The following is a 23,271-nucleotide window of genomic DNA, read 5'->3' as shown; positions in this document are numbered from 1 at the left end:
TGGTCTCACCAAGCCTGCAGAATGCCTTGGCCAGCTGCTCTCTGCTTGGGTGCTCTGGGTCCTACGGAGTGCTGGGTCCTACGGAGTGCTGGGTCCTACGGAGTGCCCTGCTCGAATAGCACATTTCAGGTTAAGTGAGGTTGTCTGGTGGGTCCCTTTGCCGTGGTGCCTCCTTTCCTTTTTTTCTCCATATTCTTCCACATCTTCCAGAACTGGCTTTGAAATCCTATCCCGGTTGCCTTCTCTGATCGGCCTCAACTGACGATTCTCAAACCGCAGCACTTGCCATGTTTCAGTTTCTACTATTTTAATTAGCACCTGTTTTATGTTGTTTAGAAACCTAAAATTTGGGTCAGTAACTAGGTTTGTGACAAATAATAAAAATCGTCTTTTAAATTAAAAAGGCTTTTTTTCCTTATTACAAAAGCACCACATATTTACTGCAGAATAATTATTTAAAATAAGAGAATTGAAAGGGGCCATAGTCCTGTCTGCCTGGAGACAAACGCCTTGGCAGATGTGCTTTCCAGCTCTCTCGTGGGCCATGTGTGCAGATGAATCCAGGTACTGGAGAGCTGTTTTGTCTTATACAGTGTACACTACTTGAACGTGCTTTTTCACTTTACAGTAAATTAGTGTCTTCAGTCTTTCATAAAATTCACTCTGAGAAGGTTAAGTGCCTTCATTGTGATTGAGTGTGATTTTGTCTCTCAGGATACACTCAGCTGTGTGACTGGTGGAGTGTCGGCGTGATTCTCTTTGAGATGCTGGTAGGACAGCCGCCCTTTTTGGCACCTACTCCCACAGAAACCCAACTGAAGGTAAGTAAGGAGGAAATACACCTCTGACTACTAAAAAACACAGTGGGTTTTTTTGATAAAGCCCCTTCCTTGATCAACATCTGTGCTCTTGTTTTAAATAGGGTAGGAATGTCAGTTGTATATAATGCCATTTAAATTATTATTATCATCATCATGTATTTTTCCAAACTCAGAGTTAGACCTGAGTTTTTGATATACTTGCTTATCTGAAATTTTACTTAAACCATGAGTCGTCTGCCATCTTGGAATTCCCAGGCAGCATCTGTGAATGGGACAAGTGGGGAAGAGACTCCCCCGCCCTGGAAGACAAGAACTTATAACTGGTGAAAGAAATGAATCTCCATTCAGATGCTATACCATTACAGTTTGTAAATTATCAGCTCTGTGGTCAGGCTAACTGTGCACATTACAGGCTAACATTCCTTTGAAGTATTAAATAATTATTTTGTCCTTGCTTTGCAATAATAGGCTTTAATTAATCATTTAATATTAAGTAATTCATGTTTAGAATAAAATCCATTTTAGAATAATGTTCTTTTGATTTCTGGAATAAATGATTGAAGTCCCTTAAAAAGGATTGAATTGAGAATCTGATGAAATCTGTGGAACTTCTCAGTACAACACTTACCCATGGACACGCAGAGTTAAAAGGCAATTCTAGGAAGTTTTCATGTGCCCCAGAATCCGTGGCAATCCCTAAATTAATAATCCCTTAGCAAGTGGAACCTTACATTAAGGCTCAGTCTCACGCACAGAAGAATAACATTAGAATCTGGCATGCTCTGTATCCTAATTGAATTGCTGAAACACCCGCTAATTTGCCTCATGATAGTAACCCCGACTCTGATGGTACCTAGTTCTCACTAGAGACTTTAGCAGTCGTACATTAATAACAGTGATGGCGAGTTTATAATGGTTATTATAAAAGTAACTGATAAAAACAATAGCTGCCATGTGTCAATCAATCCCACAACACCGTATGCGATAGGGACTTTTATTATCCCCATTCAGTAGAAGAGGACTGAAGCTCAGAAAGGCTAAGTAACTGTTGGGTTAAATGAGATTGAAAAAAAAAAAAGCAATGAGATCAGCACGTAGTAAAATGCTACAAAATGCTAGCCATTTTTCTGCATCCTGTTCTTTTAAGTTAACATTATTTTCTGATGCTATATTTTTTAATATTCTCTTGGTATTGTTTTTAATTATATAGCAGTACCTCCAATATAATATACCATGATTTAGCCAGTCTTTTATAATAGGCCATTGAAATTATTACTTTTTTATTTTTTTAAACCCTGAACATCCTCTTATAGCCACATGTTCATCATTATCCACACTGTTTACTCAGGGTAGCTTCCTAGTAGTGACTTCTGGGTCAAAGGGTATGTGTACATTCTTAAGAATTTTTTAAAATATTGCCAAATCATAGGCAAGTGATTTAGTGATTAATCCTTTTAGTCCTTGACCCAGCTGAACACCCACCATTGTTCTCCAAGCCTCATTATTCTTTGACCAAGGAGCTCTGCTACACCTGCCTCCTATTCCCCATAACCCCTCACCTGCTGCAAAAACATGCAGACTGAATTAAGCCACCTGGTTTAAAAACAATTAAATCCTGTAAAACTTTTCTTTAGAATTATTGGTCACAGGCAGCGTTGAGGCTAAACCCATTGCAGAACTAGGGTTTGCTTTTCAGCCCTGTCCTTTTGGACTTTCCCCAAGGGATCTACGTCCTGGACACTCATTTGTCACCTAGTAAAGTGAGAGGTATCAATGTTCTCTTCTTTCTTCATTGAAGCTGCAGAATAAATATTGATATCCTTCTCAGAAAGAGTGGGAACAACTACTCTGGTTCAAACCAACCCTCCCATTCCCTGCGGCCCCAGTCAGAAGCAGGTGTACTGGCCTCATTGATTCTGATTCTGAGCATCAAGAATAAAGATGTTCCAGGGCTCCCCTTCCCACAGAAGACACATCTCTATGACAGACATATTTACTGAGCATCCAGAGGGTTGGTTTGTGCCATTGAGCATCATAAACATGAGGCCCAGACCACAGGGCAGTGCCATCTTTCTTAGTAAGGTTGCATTGATTTTTCAATTTTTTTTTCTTGTCATGAGCAGGCACTGGGAATCAAACCTGGCTGTCCAGCATGGCAGGCGAGAGCTCTGCCACTGCGCCACCATTGCCCACCCACATTAATTTTTATTACCAAAAAAAAAAAACCCTCTAAAAACAGTTAACTATGTCTTGGCCATGGTAGCTAATGAATGAGAGAGTGAATGTTCAACACAAACCCGTTGCCCATAGCTAAACGTCCCACAGAAGATCTTACCATTTTTGTGGGAGGCACAAAATCCTTTTGCTAAATAGAATTCCTGATAGAAGAAAATCAGTTGCCAAATTATTGCCAGATTATAGGCAAGTGATTTAGTGATGGCTCCTCCCAGTCTTTGAACCAGTCAAGTACCTGCATACCCGGTCTGCGTTTGGCTTCATCACCCGATGCTATGAGTCGCCTCCTCTCCCCGAGGGCCTTCGAGTATCTGCTCCAAACAGCTGCTGCCTCTGCGTCCCTCCTAACTGTTCCCCATTACAAAACTAACGTTCTTTAAAATTAACATGCCCTCCTAGCACTGTCCTTCGATTGGCCTTGAGATGTGCGGAGAAGCTGAAAGTTGGTTCTGTTGTCTCTTCAGGTGATCAACTGGGAAAACACGCTCCACATTCCTGCCCAGGCCAAGCTGAGCTCCGAGGCCAGGGACCTCATCACCAGACTGTGCTGTGCAGCCGACGACCGGCTGGGGAGACACGGGGCCGACGACCTGAAGGCCCACTCGTTCTTCAGCGCCATCGACTTCTCCAGTGACATCCGGAAGCAGCCCGCCCCCTACGTCCCCAAGATCAGCCACCCCATGGACACCTCGAATTTTGACCCCGTCGATGAGGAAAGCCCTTGGAGCGATGCCAGTGAGGACAGCGCCAAAGCCTGGGACACACTCACCTCCCCCAGCAACAAACACCCCGAGCACGCCTTCTACGAGTTCACTTTCCGAAGGTTCTTTGATGACAACGGCTACCCCTTTAGGTGCCCAAAGCCTTCAGGAGCAGAAGTTTCGCAGGCTGAAGACGCAGATTTAGAAAACCCAGATCTGGGGGATCAGACTGAAGGCTGCCAGCCCGTGTATGTGTAGACAGGGATTCGAGAATCCCCAGAAGCTCGGCCTCCTCGGAGGTGCGGGGGCCCACAGCTGACCCCTCAGCCGCCCGGTGGGAAAGCTCACACAGGCTTTGTGGTCAGTTGGCCCGTTGGTTAGCACACTTGAAATTCTGGTCTGCACCAAAAATAAAGTAAAATTTAAAAACCCAAAACAAACCAACAAAAAACTTCTTTCAAAAAAAAAGCAAGTCTAGCACATCTTCATTTCTAGATTCGGGTTGATGGGGGCTGGGGATCCAACATTGCCTTTGGATTGGTTTTTCAGGCCCTTCACCACATTAAAACAATATGTTAAAAAATTTATTACCATTTAGAAAGAGCACTTATTTTGTTTATATCCATTTTTTTCTTACTAAATTATAGGGATTAACTTTGACAAATCATGCTGCTGTTATTTTCTACATTTGTATTTTATCCATAGCACTTATTCACATTTAGGAAAAGACATAAAAACTGAAGAACATGTGATAAATCTCTGTGCAATAATGTTAAAAAAAAAAAGAAAAAAAGATAATACTCTGCTCAGATGTTACTGATACTCACACAATGGTTTTCATTTTATATATTTTCCCACATTTCAAAATTGTGATATAATGTTAAAAGCTGCTTTTTGTTTGCTTTTTGCATACTGTAGTATAATAGGAAGTGTGAGCAAGGTAATTATGTGGGTGTGATTTCAGATGTCTGGTGTGTGCAGAATGCTGTATGAGCAGCGTTTTTCTATTATAAAATTACCATATCTTGCCATTCACAGCAGGTCCTGTGAATATGTTTTTACCAAGTATCTTTAAATGAGGTATTCTAGACGGCGTGTGGGTGACTTCCTTGCTATGATTGTATCCCTCATTGTTTTGTCTTAGAAATGCAGACGTGTAACTGGGAAGTGATTTTCTGTGTGTGTCTTAGGTATGATTGGATTCTTACAGATAAATTTAAACATTTGTCATATACTAAACCTGTATACATCGAAAGGGATTAATTTAGCTAAGCCAAAAAATTTTTAATTAATTATGGAAATTTCTACAGTCGGTATGATCTTTCAGTCATGGGATAGCTAACAGGTGGAATTCAATAGCTGTGACCCTACTACTTAATTTGTTCACTGACAGACTGACTGCCTACGCCAAAAAGTTCAAGCAACATAATCCCTCCTCTCGACCTGTGTAGCAGAGGTGTTGTCATAATGAAATTTAGTAATCTTATGTTGTTTTTTTAAAAATTTTTTGGTGTGCTCCTTTGAAGTGTCAAATCTTAAACTTGGTTTTAAAAAATTCATTTTTTAATCTTTATAAGAAAAAAAGTGAGGATTGTTCAAAGTGACATTGGGATACGAAAATAATTAAGCCATACCTATTTTCTTAGAAGTGTATGTGTATATATAACTACATAGATAAACACACAAAATATTCCTTATTTCAAATTAGTATGCGTCCTATTTAAAGTGATTTATATTTGAATAAAAGTTCAATTCCTTTTTTTTTTGCTTTTTAAAAAATCTGACGTATCATATTTTTCATTATATTATTCCACATATTTTTCCTTGAAGTTTTTAGCATAATGTATCCATTATTTAGTATATATCTAGGCAACGACTCTTATAAATTTATCAATGTCTAAACTAAAAAAAAAAAAGATTCCTGTGTACTTGTTTACATTGTATGAATGGCATATTCTGAAGTCTGCTGGGCTTGTTTCGTGACTGTCAGTATTTTCACTTTTATAGTTACGCCATTTTGTTATTTCCAGCGCTCTGACATACTTTCATGTGGTAGGTTCTTTCTCAGGAACTCAATTTAACTATTATTTATTGATATATCATTGCCTTTGAAAAGCTTCTACTGGCACAATTTATTATTAAAAATTTTGAATTCAAGTAACATAGTTCGGTGTCTTGTTTATTGGACTGTATAAAAGACATTTTTAAAAAGTCCCCTATTCCTTTTCCCAGTTGTTCAATTCACCTCCTCACAGACAACAAATGGTGTTATATATCCTTGCAGAAATGAGTTTATGCATACACAGTACAAGGAAATATGTATATTCTGTTCCCCTCTTTTATAGCAAATGGGAGAATTTTATGCATATTTTTCTGTATCTATTTTCTTCATTCAGCAGTGTATCATGGCAATGTGTGTATCAGCACATAAATTCTTATTTCTCTTTCTTTTTTAACCACTGCATAATATTCCATTATAAGGATGTATTATAATCAAACCAGGCACATATTAATGGGCATTTAGGTTGTTTCTGATCTTGTTGGAATAAATAACCTCCTGCCTGTATCACTTTGTGTATTGCAAGGAAGTGTGTAGGATAGATTCCTAGAGGTGGAATTGGTAGATCAAAAGTTAAATGTGGGGCAGGCCACAGCAGCTTAGCAGGCTGAATCCTCGCCTGCCATGCCAGAGACCTGGGTTCAATTCTAGGTGCCTGCCCATGCTAAAACAAAAAAGTTAAATGCATTAAGCAATTTTAATAAACATTGCTAAATTGTGCTGCATAGCTGTTGGGAGACACTTCTTGTTGGGCATGCTAAGAATGCAAGGCCTTGACCACTGTTTACCTGGCCCATTTGTCAGGGTTGAATTTGCAGTGAGCGACTTTCAGACATGAGATAATACCTCCCTCCAGGACAAAGAGCCGGGTTACTCACAGCTTGCTATAGAAGGGGTAGATTCCCTAAGCTGCATGTTCCTCAGCTGTGACACAAACCCACTATAACTACAGAATCTAAGTGCAAGTCCTGTGGGATGTGGGGGTAAGGAAAATGGTGCAACATCTGATACTCATGCTCCCTAGCGTGCAGTGAATAACAGGTCCTTTGCTTGATCCAGGAGTCTCTCGTCTTCTTCCAGCATCCATGAGAGGCGAACATACTAGCTTGTAGGAAGGGTAAAACCAAGACTTAGACGTGACAATGAGTATTAGGCCAATCCATACTCCCGATAGCAAGATACAGACATATTTCCCTACAGCTTCCCAACAGCACAGTATATTCTCAACCTTCTGATCTTGGCCCATTGACTAGGTGAAAAATGATATGTCTGTTTAGTTTTCCTTCATATTTCTCTTATTTTTAAAGAAACTGAGTATCCTGTATGCTTAATATCCATTTGTATGTCCTTAAAAAGTAATGACCCTAATTTTTTTTCTGCAAATCGATCAATGAGTTTTCTCACAACATTTCGTGTTGGTAGATTTGAGAACTACAAGATATTGTGAAAATAGTACACTGAACACCCATGTATCTTCTTTCTAGATTCAAGAACTGTTAGCATTTTGTTGTATTGCTTGCTTGCTTTCCATATGTATATTCTTCTTGTTTGCTGACAAATTTGAGAATTACTAGCAGACATCATGACACTTCACAACTAATTACTTAAATACCTGTCTCCTAGGAATGAGGACCTTCTCCTAAATAACCTTATCACAATGGAATGGCCCTAATTCTATGCATTATTTAAGTGTTGCTGCCTAAGACCTGCCTTGGAGACTCCCAAAAGATTTCCATTCTCTTCTCAGCCTTCATCTTCTCTTTCTGCTCAGCTGAAGTAAACTGTTTAATCAGGCGAATGGCCAGATAACAGATTACTGAGAACAGACGCCTTCAGTGTTTTTGGCAGATTCCATAGGAGATGAGTATTCTGCTCAGAGCTTCACAAGGGCACAGCCAGGCTTTCGCTTCAACATATTTGTGGTCATTGCTGGGTGTGATTGGAATCTGTTGCTGGAACAAATAGCTTATTACATCCCTTCCAAGTTTCCTTCTTCACACTTACACATTACATGTCCCTTGCTAAATCTAAATGCAATTCAACAAGAGAAAGACATTAGCCAGTGTGATGTGCTTCCTCTGAATCTCCTGTGGTCTAAACCATTTTTCAGCTGCAAATTTTTGAAATGCAGTTTATCAAGTTCATGCTACTTCCTCCAGAAATGACTTAGAGGTGAAATTTAAAACCTCATTAAGTACTTTAATATTTTATTTCCACTGGCAAAATCCAGCATGATAAAAACTGTTTTCTATTAAGTGTGCATTTGTAAGTAATAGTATGCTAGCAGTGTTAACCGTTATAGCCCTTTCTGTCGATGAAGAACCTTTTCCTTAGAAAAACTAAGTTTGCATTTCCAAAAGTGGCAGCCTGGATTTAATGGTCAAAATGAGCTTATTCACCTTCGAAAAGAAGAAAATCTTATTGTGCCTGGACACTGGAATGAAACCACAGATGGCCTAATGTTACAGAGAGAAAACTAGCGGAAATGGAAACATGAGTTCAACCAAATTTAAGCTTTCCACAACTTCTCTGGGACAGGCCATTAGTGTTGATGGGACACTTTTTCCGCAGACCGACCCACTTCTGACTTCTCAGATACCTGATTGGTGAGATTGGAAGAAGGGACTAAACCAAGATCTCACAGCTACATAGTTCTGCCTGGGCCTAAGTGGGCAGGTTAAATCCTAGGCTAAAGTGTTACAATCACGTTGTGTTCACCAATTTCAAGTCAGGCCCTTCAGCACACTTTTACCAGAAACAGCTGATTTTTTTTCATCTAGATTTGTTTGCTTCTTCGGTCTGTATTGATTCCAAATTCAGGCAACGAAAAGGGATATTATTTGTCATCACCATAAAACCCGAGTGAATAGCTAAGAAGAAAATTTGAAGTTCACAAGATATGCCTACGTGATAGGTGGCCACCCATTGTCAGAGTCCCATAATGCCAAGGTTGCTAAAACTTTTCAGAGGAAGAATGATTTAGTCAGCCTTTTTCTGATTGCATGTCTTAAATAATAAATAATATAAATAAACATTATTAAATAGAAAACATTTATATATTATTAAATATAAACAAATATAATACAAATAATTTATAATTTTTTAAAAAGTAGTAAAGTACCAGATGTGTTCTTAATAGAACTATAATATGAGCCACATATATAATTGTAAAATTTCCTGTAGCCATATTAAAAGCACGATTAGGTAATTTTAATGATGTTTAATTTAACCCAGTATATCCAAGATATTATGAGTTCAACATGTACTGGATGCGAAGACTTTTAAGGAGATATTTTACATTCTTTTTCTCACATTAAGTCTTTGAAATCTGGTGTGTATCTTACACTCACTGCACATCACAATTTGCATGTTAAATTTTCATCAGAAAATCTGATCTGTATTTAAATTTCATGAAATATACATTCAACAAAGGAGATGGTCATACCCCAGTTGTTTAAAACAAACTTAAAGTTTTCCAATAATGTGGTTATGTTTCATTAAAAAAAAAGATTATGGTGAAGAATACACACCTATGTCATGATATTGTGAGCCATTGATTGTATGCCATGTATGGGCTGTATGTTTGTGAAGATTTGTCAATAAAAATATTAAAAAAAAAAGATAATGTAAAAAAAAAAGCTCTCCAATAACTGAATCGAGTATCAAGACTTTTCTATATACAACTTAATTTCTAGGTAACTCTAGATTCACGTGGGGTTATAGGAGAAAATACAGGAGATACCATGTATTCTTTACTCATTTCCTCAAGGGTAACATCTTGAGAAACCAAAGTATAATATCACAACCAGGATATTGACATTGATAAAGTCAAGATACAGAACGTTTTCATCACCGCAAGGATCCCTCATTTGCCTTAGCCACCTACTCCCCTCCCACTCCACCCCCTTCCTAGCTCCTGACAACTGCTGATCTGTTCGTGTTTCTATAAATGTGCCATTTTGAGAATGTGAATCAAATGGAATTCTACAACCTGTGAGCTTTTGGTGTTGGCTTTTCTCACTCACCCTAATTCTCTGGAGAGTCATCAATGGGGCCTTCCTTTTTATTGCTGAATAACCCTTGATGGTGTGGTTGTCTCGCAGTTCTTGACCATTCACCCATTGAACGGCAGTTGGACTGTTTCCAGTTTGGGACTATTATGAGTAAAGCTGCTATGATAAATTATTATGTCTATATAGGGGCAGTTTTATTTCAGCCTTTCAGATCATTACGCGTTTCATTTCCTTTTTGGCCCTTTTGCATCTGCAAAACTTTTGGCACACTGAAGGAGTCCAGGAGGCAAGAGGACTGGGATTGGTGACCTGCGGTCAGTGTTCGGAGGCTGTTCGGGAATTCCACATATTGCCTGGATGGCCATTGGTTGTCTTTGGTTTGAAGGTTTTGAAACTGAAATCTAGCCTGTGTTATGGGTCGACTTGTGTTCCCCCAAAAGACACATTCAAATCCTAGGCCAGTCCCATGAATGTGACCTTATTTGGAAACAGGGTCTTTGAAAATGTGATTAAAGATGTGGCCAAGCTGGATGAAGGCGGGTCCTACTCCACCTTGCCCAGTGTCCTTAGAAGAAGAGAGAATTGAACACAGAGAGACACAGGAAGAAGGCCACATGGTGATGGAGGCCGAGGCGTCTACAAGCCACGGATCACCAAGGATTGCAAGGATTGCCAAGAATTGCCAAGAATTGCCAAGGATTGTCAGCGAACACGGAAAGGTAGAAGAGGTACAGGTGGAATCTCCCCTATGGGCCGCAGCAGGGGCGTGTCCTGCCAACCCCTGGATGCCAGGCTGCTGGCCTTCAGGATTGTGAGGCGATAATCACTGTTGTTTTAAGCCACCCATTTTGGTACTTTGTGACAGCAGCCTAAGAAACAAAGACAGTTTGTGAGCTGAGGCTGTTTCTTTTCTTCCTGGGAACATTTTGCCCTCAGGCTTTATCTTCTAGGAGCATGGTATGTCTTTTCAAAATGAGCACCCCTGCTTTGGGAAGCGCACACCAAGTCACTGTAAGCAGAGAGTCAGTGCTTGTACACAAACATTTTTTACTTTTGTCTACTGACATACAAATGCAAGATAAAAAATCAACCACAAACACCTAGTACAGCCACCAGCTTCCTGCTGAGAAAATGTACATCTTCTTTGGCTCAAGGCACAGCTGAGGAAGGACAGGAACTGGTAGGAACCTGAAGCTGAGCCAGAGTCCATCACACCCCTCCATCCTTGGGTGCCCGGGAGCTGCAGGATTAGGCAGGGAAGAGCCCCCATTGGGTATATATTTTCTTTCTGCAGGAATAAATGATAGGAGAAATATAGGAACAGGAGCCATGGAAAGTCACTGCAGAAGAGAGTAGCATTGGCACAGAGCCACCATGTATATAATTTGTTTCCTTGGCTTCCTTTGCCCACATTTCCCCTCCTTTCCCGGCATTCCCAGATTGCGCCTTCCTGGGATGGTTACCAAGAGCCTCACCCTTTTTGTATTCCCTCTGCAAATAGACCCACTTTGATCAAATCATTCATCTGATAAAACAACCTTTGATGACTTTCCATTGCCTAAGCGATAAACTCCAAACTCCTGGGTCCAGTGTAGATGGCTCTCACTGTCCTTTCCAGGGTGGCAGGATGGAATAATCACAGACTTTGGCTTCAGAGTGACCTGGGTTTAAATTTTTGGTGCCTGAAGCCATGTGTTGGGGATTGAATAATTTTCCCCCAAAATGCAAATTTGGGTCCTAATCTCAGGTCCTGCAGCTGTGAATCCATTTGTAAACAGGACCTTTGAAGACATTACTAGTTGAGGTACACCCCTAGCGAATGATGTGGGCCTTCATGCAATATGGCTGAAGTCCTTATAAAGCAAAGGAAATTGGACATGGGAGAGAAAGTCACAGGCAAAGCAAGAAGCCAGAAGCCAGTGGATCCTGGAAGAAAAAACAGAGGACATTGCTGTGCAATGGGGAAGTCAAGGAAGCCAATGGCTACTAACCCCCAAGAGAGCAAGCTTTCTGTCTCTGAACTGGAAACCAGTAAATTTACATTGTTTGAGCCAACCCATTGTGTGGCTTTTGTTTTAGCAGCTGGGAAACCAAGACATCAGGTGACCTTGGGTACTTTTCTTAATTGGAGAGAGTTGCTTAATACCTCCGAGGCTCAGTGATCTTAATATAAAGGGAGGGTCACAGTATCAACATGACAATGCGATAAAGGGTTGGACAAACAGTGACATGCTCAACAAACAGGAACTCAGTCCTATTTCCCCTCACCCCCAACCTCCCCAGCCCTCCTTCCACCTTCCAAAATCACTCAGGAATCCGTAAGCACACATGCTTCCTTCCTTTATGTGAAATGCTGTTTCCCCAATACTGAAAACTACAGTACACACTTTGAGACCCAGCTCAAGTGTTCTGTAGAAGGTGGGAGCTCCAGGGCCCTCCCCTCAGTTGTCCTTTCCTCCAGGTTCCAGGGCGGAATGTACAAACCCTAGTGCAGCGTGACCCCTGGTGCACTGTAATTATGTGGTTACAAGGCTGTGGCTCCTACTAGACTTTCAGTTCCCTGGGGACAGGGACCAAGTTCTCTTGTTGCTCTAGGAGAGAGCACAGTGAGACACAGAGCAGGCCCTTGGAAAGTGTTTGCTGAATACAGGAATGGAAATGGATTATTGTTAATAGCTCTTTCACCCGGCAGTCAGACCAAGGGCTCCAGCCCTTATTGCAGATGACCTTGAGTGGATTCTTTGATCTCTGGAGTCTCAGTTTTTTATATAAAATGGAGATAATAATAGTATCTATTTCAAGAATTTTCTTTTCTAAAGATAAAATAATACGCTGCATGTAAAGGACTTTGCAAAGTGACTGGCTCATTATCATGTTTAAATATGTGTTACTATTATCATCAAATTATGTTAGCTTGGTGTGCTGGTGTGAAGCTATTATGTACCCCCAGAAGAGCCATGTTCTTTAATCCTCATGCAATATTGTTGGGGGGGAGATTTTTGTTGTTTCCATGGAAATGTGACCCACCCAATTGTGGGCGGTAACTTTTGATTAGTCAGTTTCCATGGTGATGTGCCTCCACCCATTCAAGGTGGGGCTGCTTATTGGAGCCCTTTAAGAGGGAACATTTTGGAAAATACAACAGAGCATTCTTTTAACAGTTTGTGAGGGCCGACTGAGACCTGCATGAGAGTAACCTCCAGAATGGACTCCGACTCCATTTTAAATTTCTTAGCCATGGTAATTCAATCTTGTTTTATTTCTTTTAATAGTGGGGCAGGGTCAAAGCAGCATTCGGGGAAAATTAATATACCTGAAGGGTGATTTTTGTGGTATTTTTATAAGTTATTAAATGTCTACAGAAAATAGATATGCTATTTTTTTCAGCATTTTACATGATGTAATTTAATTGTCCATTAGTTTTTTGGGCAGGAAATGTCTTCAAATCTGCTTGTACCCTTATCCATCAACAAAGATCATGCTTTCCAGATCCAGGGGACCAGAGAAATGGTTTACATTGGATGATGCTTTTCAGCTTGCTGATATTTCATGCCCATGATCTTATTTAATATTGGCAACGAATCTAGAAAATGGTAAATATTGGGGTCCTGGTTTTACAGTTGGGGAACCGAAGCCTGGGCGATTGGCCTCAGAAAAGTGCGTCAGCCTAGAGTCTGAGCCCACGACTTCTGATTCCCGCCTCCTTCTCAGCAGCTTTGTTCAGAAAGGGAAATGCATTCTTCTTCCACCTGAGTAACTCTTGGAGGGCAGGGCCTGGCAGGCCTGGGGAGTTTTGCAGGGAAAAGAGGGGCTCTCTGGCGGCTGCACTCAGGCGACTGGGGTAAGGGTGGGGGGCGCCGGCTGGAGGCGGGTGGGTGGGAAGCCCAGGCAGCCGGAATTCCACTGCCCTTCAACCCTGAGGGATTTGTGTTTTCCTTTCTTAAATGCCGGGTCCTGGGCCAATGCTTTCCGGAGTCCCGGCCGCGACGCCTGCTGCCTGCACCCAAGGGCGCCTCCTTGCCCGGGCCGCGGCTGCGCAGGGCGCGTGGGCCACAAGACGGCGCTCTGGTGGATGCATCTTGGAGAGGAAGAAAGAAGAGAAACGGGTAGGGGTGGGCTAAAGAGAAGGGGCAGTGGCAGAGTGTGCGTTACCCCGGACGAAAGCTAACCTTCTTGCCTGTTCTAACCAGGCGGTGCCTGTTCTGACCGGTCTGCGTGGACGCCCCTCCCCGTGCCTCTCCCGGGCCTGCCTCTTCCGTCTTCTCCTGGGGCTTCCTCTCAGCTAAGCAGTAAGTGTGCAACCGTCTATCCTCGGAGGTCATTTGGCGCCTGGTATCCTTGGCTCTGACTGTGCGAAGAAGAAAGCGCTTCCCTATTCTAAATAGGAGTCTGAAGGATGGCGGAATCAGGTTATTTGGGTTCAAATCTCAGATCTGCCACTTACTGGTTCTGGGCTATTAAGCAAGTCACTCATTATAGGAATGGTATTAGTATCTATATTTATTACCTCAGATTTTGAATACCCTTTTAGGAATCTCTTTGCTCCCAGCTCAGTAATCAAGTGTTAAATTAACACCTACCATGTGACTGGCCCTATCCAGGGGTCCTCCCCCGCCTCCTTCCTTCCAGAAACACCTTTTGCACATTACGCATTAGAAGCTGTGCTGTATGGGAGCTACCCCTGAAGAACAGACAAGCTTCTGGCCTCCTGGAACTCACCGTGGAGTGCAGCATTGAGGCCATTTTAATACAGTAGTCTCTGCAAGGGTCCCTGGGGAAGCACAGGTGCTGCGGGATCACCTGCAAGAGTACCGGATACAAACTAGGGAGATGCCTCAGAGGAAGCACTGCCACTCTGAGACCTCCGTGACAGGGAGGAGGTGGCAGGGAAGGAGAAGGCAGGGGTTGGGGAAGGCCATGTTGCAGGATGGCTGGAGCATACAGTGGCTGGAAGAGAGTGGAGGCTGGAGATACAGGCACGGCCAGCTCGCCAAGGGCCTTCTGAATCTTAGTAAGGAAACTTGGGCTTTATCCTCTGGGCAAGGTTAGCTAAAGTTGGTTTCTGTTGCTTGCAACCAAAGAACTGTAACTGGATTCCAACTGAATCATAGATTCATCATCTCAAAAACAGCAAGAAACTGCAGAGATAATCTGTCTTGGAGCCAACCCTTTGGGCAGTTATTAGCCCTGTATTATAGATGAGCGGATCACTCAGGCTGAGGGAGCTTAAGTAACCTGTGCAGAATCATAGTGAGAAAGTGCTGCAGTGAAAATCTCCTGTCTCTTGGGATGGAGTGGCTCACCCAGGGCTGCCTGTTTTATATCCTGTGACGTTTCTAGTATAATGCCTTTGTTGCCAGATTTTTGACTTTGGATTCTTGGCCATGCCGTGAGAAAGAATTCAAGGGCCCAGCACAGAGAGTAAGAAGGAAGGAAATTTATTAACACACATGTGAGAAGACATGCGAGCACTCTCATATGAAAGAAGACGAAAGGCCAGGAGCAGTGGGCAGTGTGGGGCCATTAGCTTTTACGGATTAGCTTTACTTACTTCCCCTCCCCCTCCTTGTCTGGGCTTTCTCCTACCCTCCCTTCTCCCGGAAGGTGGTGCCTGGCGCATGTGGGTAGGTTGGTTGGCTCCATCCTTCTCCAGAGATGACTTACTTGGGGTGGGGGCAGGGGGGTGTCATTTGGCTCCAGAAGGGTCCCCTGCTGCCAGATGTTTCCAGTAAGTGGGGTGCCCCCTGGCAGGGTGTCTGCTGGGACAGGGGGCCCTGCCCTTGATTAACCAACCCTCCTTGTTCAGGGGCTCCTTCATAGTTTTGCTCTCCCCTCTCTCCCTGTTCTAGCCTACCTCACCTTGCTTGAAGAAGGAATAATTTTAGCAGAGATAGTTATATGCAGTTTAAGCATGTCAGTTAAAAGCAAAAAAGAGAAGGAGAATGCCTTGCTAGCTATGAAGAGTGAAGGTGCCAGATAGCACTTCTCATATTTAGAAAACTTTTGGATTTTTTTAAGCAACTGCTACATTAAAACATAGTTCTAATCTTTCTTTACTTCCCTTTTCCTGCACTTAATCTTCCCCACCCAATGGACTCTTTTCTGATGTTGAACAAAACAAAGAAAATTACCATAGCGACCGCTGCAACTGATGCTTTGTTAAGGAAGGGGCCCAGAATGGCGCCACCTTGTGGTCAGAGCCAAGGAGAACATGACAAATTAGGCGCATGCCTTCGATTTAAAAAGAGAACAAGCTGCATAGCTGAAGTATTTTTCAAAGCAATAAAAATGTTCAAATGAGTCATGTGGTTTATAACAACTCCCAGGAAACCCTTTTCCAAACAGAATTTATTTCTAGTCCCTGTTGAGTTCATACAGCACTAAATTTCTCTTAGAGTATTGTTCATACCATAGCAAAAATTGTGACTTAGATGAGAGAAGCAGTTCACAAAGTGTGCTCTGAGGATTTCAGAGGCCCACGAGATCTCCTTTTCCAACTCGTTGTCTGGGTGAGGCTGGACTTTCTTCACCATACTTTAACCCAAAACAACGTATCACGACAGAGTGAATGCAGAAGCGGAAATAAAAATCCAGCTGTCTTCTATTAAACTAGAAATTAAGGAGATTTGCAAAATGTAAAATGATGCCACTCATCTTGCTAACTTTGCTTTTTTGTTTTGGAAAAGATAGCTTTGCGTATCACATTTGTGTTAACATATATTGGTGTTTTAATTGTTTTTCAATTACTGATAAATATTTTTTCAATTCATAGTTTTAATTTCTAATATGATAAATATTGATAGATGTAACCCTTCTCTTCTCCCATCCCTCCACACATACACAGAGTTCTTTAGGGCCCTCAATAGTTTTTAAGAATGTAAAGGGATCCTAAGCCCCAAAAGTTTGAGAACCACTGGACTGGAGTGATGTGCCAGCTGAGCCATCAGTACACCACAGATGTCGGTGTCTGAGTGAAGGGTTTTGCACCTTTGAGCCCTGTGGTAATGCTGCATGATGATTTAGAATCAGCTTAACCTACAGTTGTTTTCCATCAACTTCTGTTCTGAAGGCCCAATTATCTCTTGCTGCATCAACTGCTTAGTTGCCCCCTCACTTCACCTTGCCTGTCTCTGACCCTCTTGGAACCTCGGGCCATGCCAACTGCAGCCGTAGAGACCAGCCCTCTGTGGACTCCAGTTGCTTCATGACATTCCCCCATGACTCATCTTTGTCACCCACTTGAGAAACTCAGACGTAAAGGGACACTGGAGCTCTGTGGGGCACATCTTTGACCAATGGGAATCAGAACAAGCTGGTAAGTTTTCCTCCTTTCTGTCTTACCATGGCAGTGCTGAGATACGGGCCACTCAGGGGCGCATGGCACGAGTTGGAGCACTCAGTTGTGCCAGGCGCCCAGTTGGGACCAGCTCCTTACCCACTGGCTTGGTCCCATCCAACCCTCTATAATTTAGTGTTAGGCTGCATTTTCCATTTCACCATGTTTTTAGCATCTATGAACCATAAATAACCTTCAAAGGAAAGTGACATTTTCATTGCGATGATTTTGCATTTAATTTGATTCTGTTGTGAAGATAAAAGGAGCTGCTTCTAAAAACACAATCTTTTGAAAACTGAGCTTTAGGGTTTCCTAAAGTAACATTCTTTTCTATTACCCAAAATGCTATTTACTAAACCATGTACCCAGACTCCCCCAAAGCTCTCAGGATACAGTAAAGTCTCTGTCCTTAGGGAGATTGGTTTAGAGTTGTGCATGGTTCAAGCTTAATAGTAAACATTTTACATGTTAAAGGAGAATTCAGGAATCTTTCTCTCTCTCACATTTAGTTTTTATTTATCCCATTTACTTAAAAAAAACTTTATTGATGAATAATTTACATAACTCACGTCATAAAATTCACACTTAAAAAAATACAATTCAATGCTTTTAGATAAGTTTACTGAGACTTAAAAAGATGTTTGCACACTGATGTTCGTTCCAGCATTATTCACAATTGCCAAAAGGTGAAAGTAACCCAAATGTCCATCAGCAGATAAATGGATAAACTAAACATGGTGTAAGTGTACAATGGAATATAATTTGGTCATTAAAAGGAATGAAGTTCTAACACCTACTACAACATGGATGTACCTTGAAGACAACATGTTGAATGAAATAAGCCAGATAGAAAAGAGGCAAATAGTGTAGGATTTCACTTATATGAAATAAACAAAACAACCAAATTCATGAAGTCAGAAAGTAGAATACAGATTACCGGGGGTAGGGGAAGGATAGGGAATGGTAGTTAATGTTTAATTAGTTCAGAGTTTCTATTTGGGATGATGGAAAAACTCTGGCAATGGATGATGGCAGTGGAGACACAATTTTGTGAATGAAGTTAACGCCATTGAATGGTATATTTGAAAGGTGATACAATGGGAGTGTTTAGGTTGTATATATGTTACCAGAATAAAAATTTGTAAAAACCCAAGGAACTATACAATAGAAACAGTAAACTCTAATGTAAACTATGAATGATAGTTAATAGCATAATTAGAATAGTATTGTCTCTCTAATTGTAACAAAGGGACTGCACTAGTGCAAAGTGTTAACAGTAAGAAAACTGTGTGAGGGGGACATATGGGAGCTCTACTTTCTGCATGATTTTTCTGTAAACTTGCAACTTCTCTAAAGAGTAATAATGATATACGTTTACCAAGTTGTGCAACCATCACTGTAACTCAGTTTTAGGATATTTTCCTCACCCAAGTATTATCCCCTTGTCCATTTACCATTCACCACCCTTAGTCCCAGGGAGCCATTAATTTACTTTCTGATCTCTATAGATTTACTTTTTCTAGATATTTCATATAAATAGAATCATACACTATGTGGCCTTTTGTGACTGACTTCTTTCACTTAGTATCATGATTTCAAGGTTCACCTGCATTGTAACGTGTCTCAGAACTTTATCTCTTCTCATTGCTAAATAGCATTCCACTATTTGTTGTTAGACACTTGAGTGGTTTCCACTTTTTGGCTATTGTGAATGGTGACTGTTGCTATGAACACTGGTGTACAAGTATCAATTTGTGTCTCTGTTTTCAATTCTTTGGCCTATATACCAAGAGTGGAATTGTGTCTTATGTGGTATTCTAGTTTGCAAGCTGCTGAGATGTGATATACCAGAAACAGAGCAGCTTTTTAGAAGGGGAATTTATTAAGTTGGATGTTCACAGTTCTAAGGCCATGAAAATGTCCAAATTAAAGCAAGGCTATAAAAATGTCCGATCTACGGCATCTAGGAAAAGATACCTTGGTTCAAGAAGGCTAATGACATTCAGTGTTTCTCTCTCAGCTGGAAAAGCACGTGGCGATGTCTGGTGGTTTTCTCTCCAGGAATCTTCGTTGGCTTCCCCAGGGCTCTGCTCATTTTGTTGGCTCCGTTGGTTATGGTGTCTCTCCTGGCTTTTTCCCAAAATGGTTCTTAAAGGTGTCTAATAAGCAACCCCAGCTTGCATGAGTGGAGATGCACCTCCATGGAAACCACGTTATCGAAAGGACCCATCTACAATTGGGGGGGTCACATCTCCACGGAAACAATCAAAAAGCTCTCACCCAGCAATATTGAATAAGGATTAAAGAACTTGCCTTTTCTGGGGTACACAACAGATTCAAACTGACACATGGTAAATTTATGTTTAAGAAATGGCCAAACTGTTTTCCAAAGTGGCTGTATCTCTCATTTTTAACTAATTGTGTTTGTAGTCTTCATTACAATCCTTCTAGCTTCCCCAACTTTACAAATCAGAACACTTTGTATTCAATAACAACCCAAACCAACCAATTTCTTATGTAAGCTGTGCTTTGTCATGTAAAGAGATGTGACTTGACTTAGATGTGTCTGAATTGTCTGCAGAGGGGGAGTCACATTCATGACAAGGGTTTGGGGAGCCAGGGAAGCTTTCCATGAAAACCTATTCTTCGGCCCTAGCTGTCGAGGTTTCTCCTCCTGGCTACCCTGTGGACCAGCGAGGGGTGAGTGCCTGGGAGCCTCCCTCAGGGTGCTGCTGCTGGAGGACAGTCTCAGGACCGTCTCAGGATGCTCCTATTGGCCCTTCCCAGTTGCTTGCCCTGCCTCAACGACACCTACCTTCCTTGGTTGGTGAAGAGCCTTTGGCCTTCTAAAAGTGCTCTTTCGTTTCAGGCAGGTGAACCCTCTCTGGTCAAAGTGGCTCTTTGCATAGCCACATCCCTCAACCAACAGTGGATGTCCGAACAAGCTCAGTCAGAAGATGCCATTTATTCTCGAGCTGTTGCAACCCTCAGCAGCCTCTTTCTTTATTCTCAGTCTGTCTATTCTGCTGCCATCCCTCCCTCCTTCTCTCCACCTTTCCTCTCTCTCTTCCTCCCTCCCTTCCTTCCTTTCGTCCCTCTTCCCTTCTTTCCTCTTTTCCGTCTTCCCTTCTCTTCTTCCCTCTTTTCCATTCCTCCTTCCTTCATTCCCCCTCTCACACACAGTTTTCCCGATTGTCATTTTGTGTTAGTGTGGCTCCTTTGTTACAACTGATGAAATATTATTACAATTATATTGTCAATGATAGTTCATAGTTTACGTTGGGGCTCACTCTTTGTGTTGCACAGTTCTAAGTGTTCTTTTTTATTTTTGTTCTGGTAACATGTAGACAACCTAGGCTTTTCCATTTTAATCTCCTTCAAGTATACAATTCAGAGGTCTTAATTACCTTCACAGTGCTGTGCTACCATCACCAGCATCCACTATGTAAAAGGTTTTGATGTATGATGTGAGCAGAAAATGACTTGACATTTTCCCCACAAGTGTTCCATGCATTTACTGTATAATGTATACCCATTAAACAATGAGGAAAAACAGCCTCCTGATATAAAAAATGAGTGAAAAACATGAACAAGAAATTCACAGCATAAGGAGCTAATAAACATTTGACAAATATTCAAGCTGGTCTTCACTATTACTTGAATTAATGTGCATTAAAACACCAAGATAGCATTTTTCACCTATCACCTATCAATGTAGATAAGATTAAAAATGCCAATTTATTGATTGTAGAGTGGTTACATTGAAATAGACATTTTTTGATGGAAGTAAAAATAGTTATAACTTTTCTGGAGAACAATTTGTTAATAATTTGTTATTGAACAAAGGAAAGGAAATAATAAAAAAGGAAATTTATAAAGATGGACAGGGATTCCTACACAAAAGCATTTATTGGAGTACATTTATAGTAGTAGTTTACAAAGCAAATGCACATCCAGTAGTATCAGGGTGATTAAAGTATTACAGTGTAACTCTATGCTATATTGGCATATTACACAATTTTTAGTAATGATATTTTAAAGTTTTGTTTTTTTGTTTTTTAGTTAGAGCAGTTGTAGGCTTACAGAAAAATCATGCAGAGAGTACAGGGTTCCCATATACCTCTTCCCCCCACAGTTTTCCCTAAAGGAGTTTTTAATGACAAAGCAAATTGATCACTGCGTCGTGTTAAGTAAAAACTACAGGATACAATCTGCATGTACATATAGTATAATCTCAATTATAAGTTACAGAGAGGAAAGGAAGTAGGTCATAATTCACTTAAGGCGTGATCCACCTCATCTGGGATGGGACTTAATCCTAATACTGGAGTCCCTTATAAAGGGAATAAAAAGAGAGAGAGAGAGAGAGAAAGGGAGAGAAAGAGAAAGTCACTGAAGCAAGAAACCCAAAGCAACAAATTTGTACAAAACCTGGAAGAGAAGAGAGAGACCAAGAGACACCACCATGTACCTTGCCGTGTAGCAGAGGAGCCGAAGCTCGCTAGCAGCTGCTCTTTGGGGAGAAAGCATTGATTTGATGAGGTCCTTCGGACGTTTCCCTGGATTCTAACTGTGAGCAAATAACTTGCCATTGTTTAAGGCAAACCATTTCATGTCATCTGCTTTGAGCAGCCTAGGAAACTGGAACAATATCAATGCTGCCGAAAGCAATTTGCAGATTTAATGCAATTCCAATTAAAAATAGCCTTTTTGCAGAGATGGAGAAGTTAACCATCAAATTCATATGGAAGTGTAGGTGAACCTAAATTGACAAAACCATCTTGAAAAAGAAGAGCAAAGTTGGAGGACTAACACTTTCCAATTTTAAAACTTATTACAAAGCTACAGTAATCAGAACAATTTGCTGCTGACTTAAGGACAGACATAGAGAATAGAATAGAATTCAGAGTTTAGGAATAAACCTACACATCTATACCCAAATGATTTTGACAAGGGTGCCAAGTCCATTCAGTGATTGAAGAATAGTCTCTTAAACATTGCACACTGTTGGTGGGTGTGTAAAATTGTGCAGCCATTGTGGAAAACAACACTGTGATTCCCCAAAAAGTTAAACATAGAACTACCATATGACCCAGCAATTCCACTCTTAGATACATACCCAAAAGAATTGAAAGCAGATATTTTCATATCAATGTTCATAGCAGCATTTTTCACAGTAGCCAAAAGGTGGAAGCAACCCAAGTGTCCATCAGTGGATGAATGGATAAACAAAATGTGGTATGTACATGCCAAGAAATGAAGTTCTGATGCATCCATTATATGGATGAACCTTGAAGAAAACATCAATAGGAAAGTTCTGCTAATGGCCTTTGGTGAAAACAGCACAACACTGTGCATGCGATTAAGCTCTTGGGTTGTGTGCTTGGGAGTGACTAGATGAGAAAGAGTTATGTTCTGTTATATATGTCTCCATAATTTATAAAAGAGAGAGAGACTAGAGAGACAGTGACCATAAAATGCAATACATGATCCTTCACTGGATCTAATAATGGAAGAGAAAATGCCCAAAATGACATTATTGGGACATATAAAAATGTTAATATAGGGTACAAGTTTTATATCAATGTTAAATTTCTTGAACTTGATAACTGTACTTAAGATGGCTACATAATATCCTTGGTTCTTAGAAAATGTACATGGGAGTATTAAGTGTTCAAGAAGCACAATGTATACACGTATGCTCAAATATTTAGAAAATAGATAAATAGATAAATGAATAGATAGATAGATCCATAGATGGCTGGCTAGCTAGAATGATAATTTGGTGGATCTGGGTATATGGGTGGGGGCTTATATTGGAATTCTCTGTACAGGTTTAGCAAATGTATTATAAATTTGAAATTATTTCAAAATAAAGTTTTTTTAAAAAGGAAGAAAAAAAGAAACAGGTCAAATCTTTGAAAATATCTATAAGAGAATATGGCAAAATGTTAAAAACTGGTTGTCCCTTCTACATGGTGTGATTATAGATGATTTTTTTATTCCTGCTTCTTTCTATTTTTGTATATTTCCAAATTTTCCATAGCGAGAGTATGTTGTATTTTTTTTTTTTTTTTGGCTGTAAATAATCATTAAAAAGTAAAGG

At 40.8% G+C, this 23,271-nt stretch overlaps 1 protein-coding gene across 4 annotated transcripts in view; it reads left to right on the top strand.

Annotated features, from left to right (window-relative positions):
• Positions 1-5,914, top strand: part of LATS2 (large tumor suppressor kinase 2) — an 87,893-nt gene extending 81,979 nt beyond the window's left edge. For all 4 annotated transcript variants that reach the window (XM_077158822.1, XM_077158821.1, XM_077158820.1 and 1 more), the window contains exons 7-8: positions 715-821; positions 3,521-5,914. In XM_077158822.1, coding sequence (XP_077014937.1) covers positions 715-821; positions 3,521-4,015 — 602 coding nt within the window. In that variant the 3' untranslated portion in view covers positions 4,016-5,914. The remainder of the gene's footprint in view (positions 1-714; positions 822-3,520) is intronic.
• Positions 5,915-23,271: the final 17,357 nt, after the last annotated feature.

The sequence above is a fragment of the Tamandua tetradactyla genome, chromosome 4 (assembly GCF_023851605.1).
Source record: "Tamandua tetradactyla isolate mTamTet1 chromosome 4, mTamTet1.pri, whole genome shotgun sequence".
In the NCBI taxonomy this organism is placed as follows: domain Eukaryota; kingdom Metazoa; phylum Chordata; class Mammalia; order Pilosa; family Myrmecophagidae; genus Tamandua; species Tamandua tetradactyla.
This window is presented reverse-complemented; position numbering and strand designations above follow the sequence as displayed.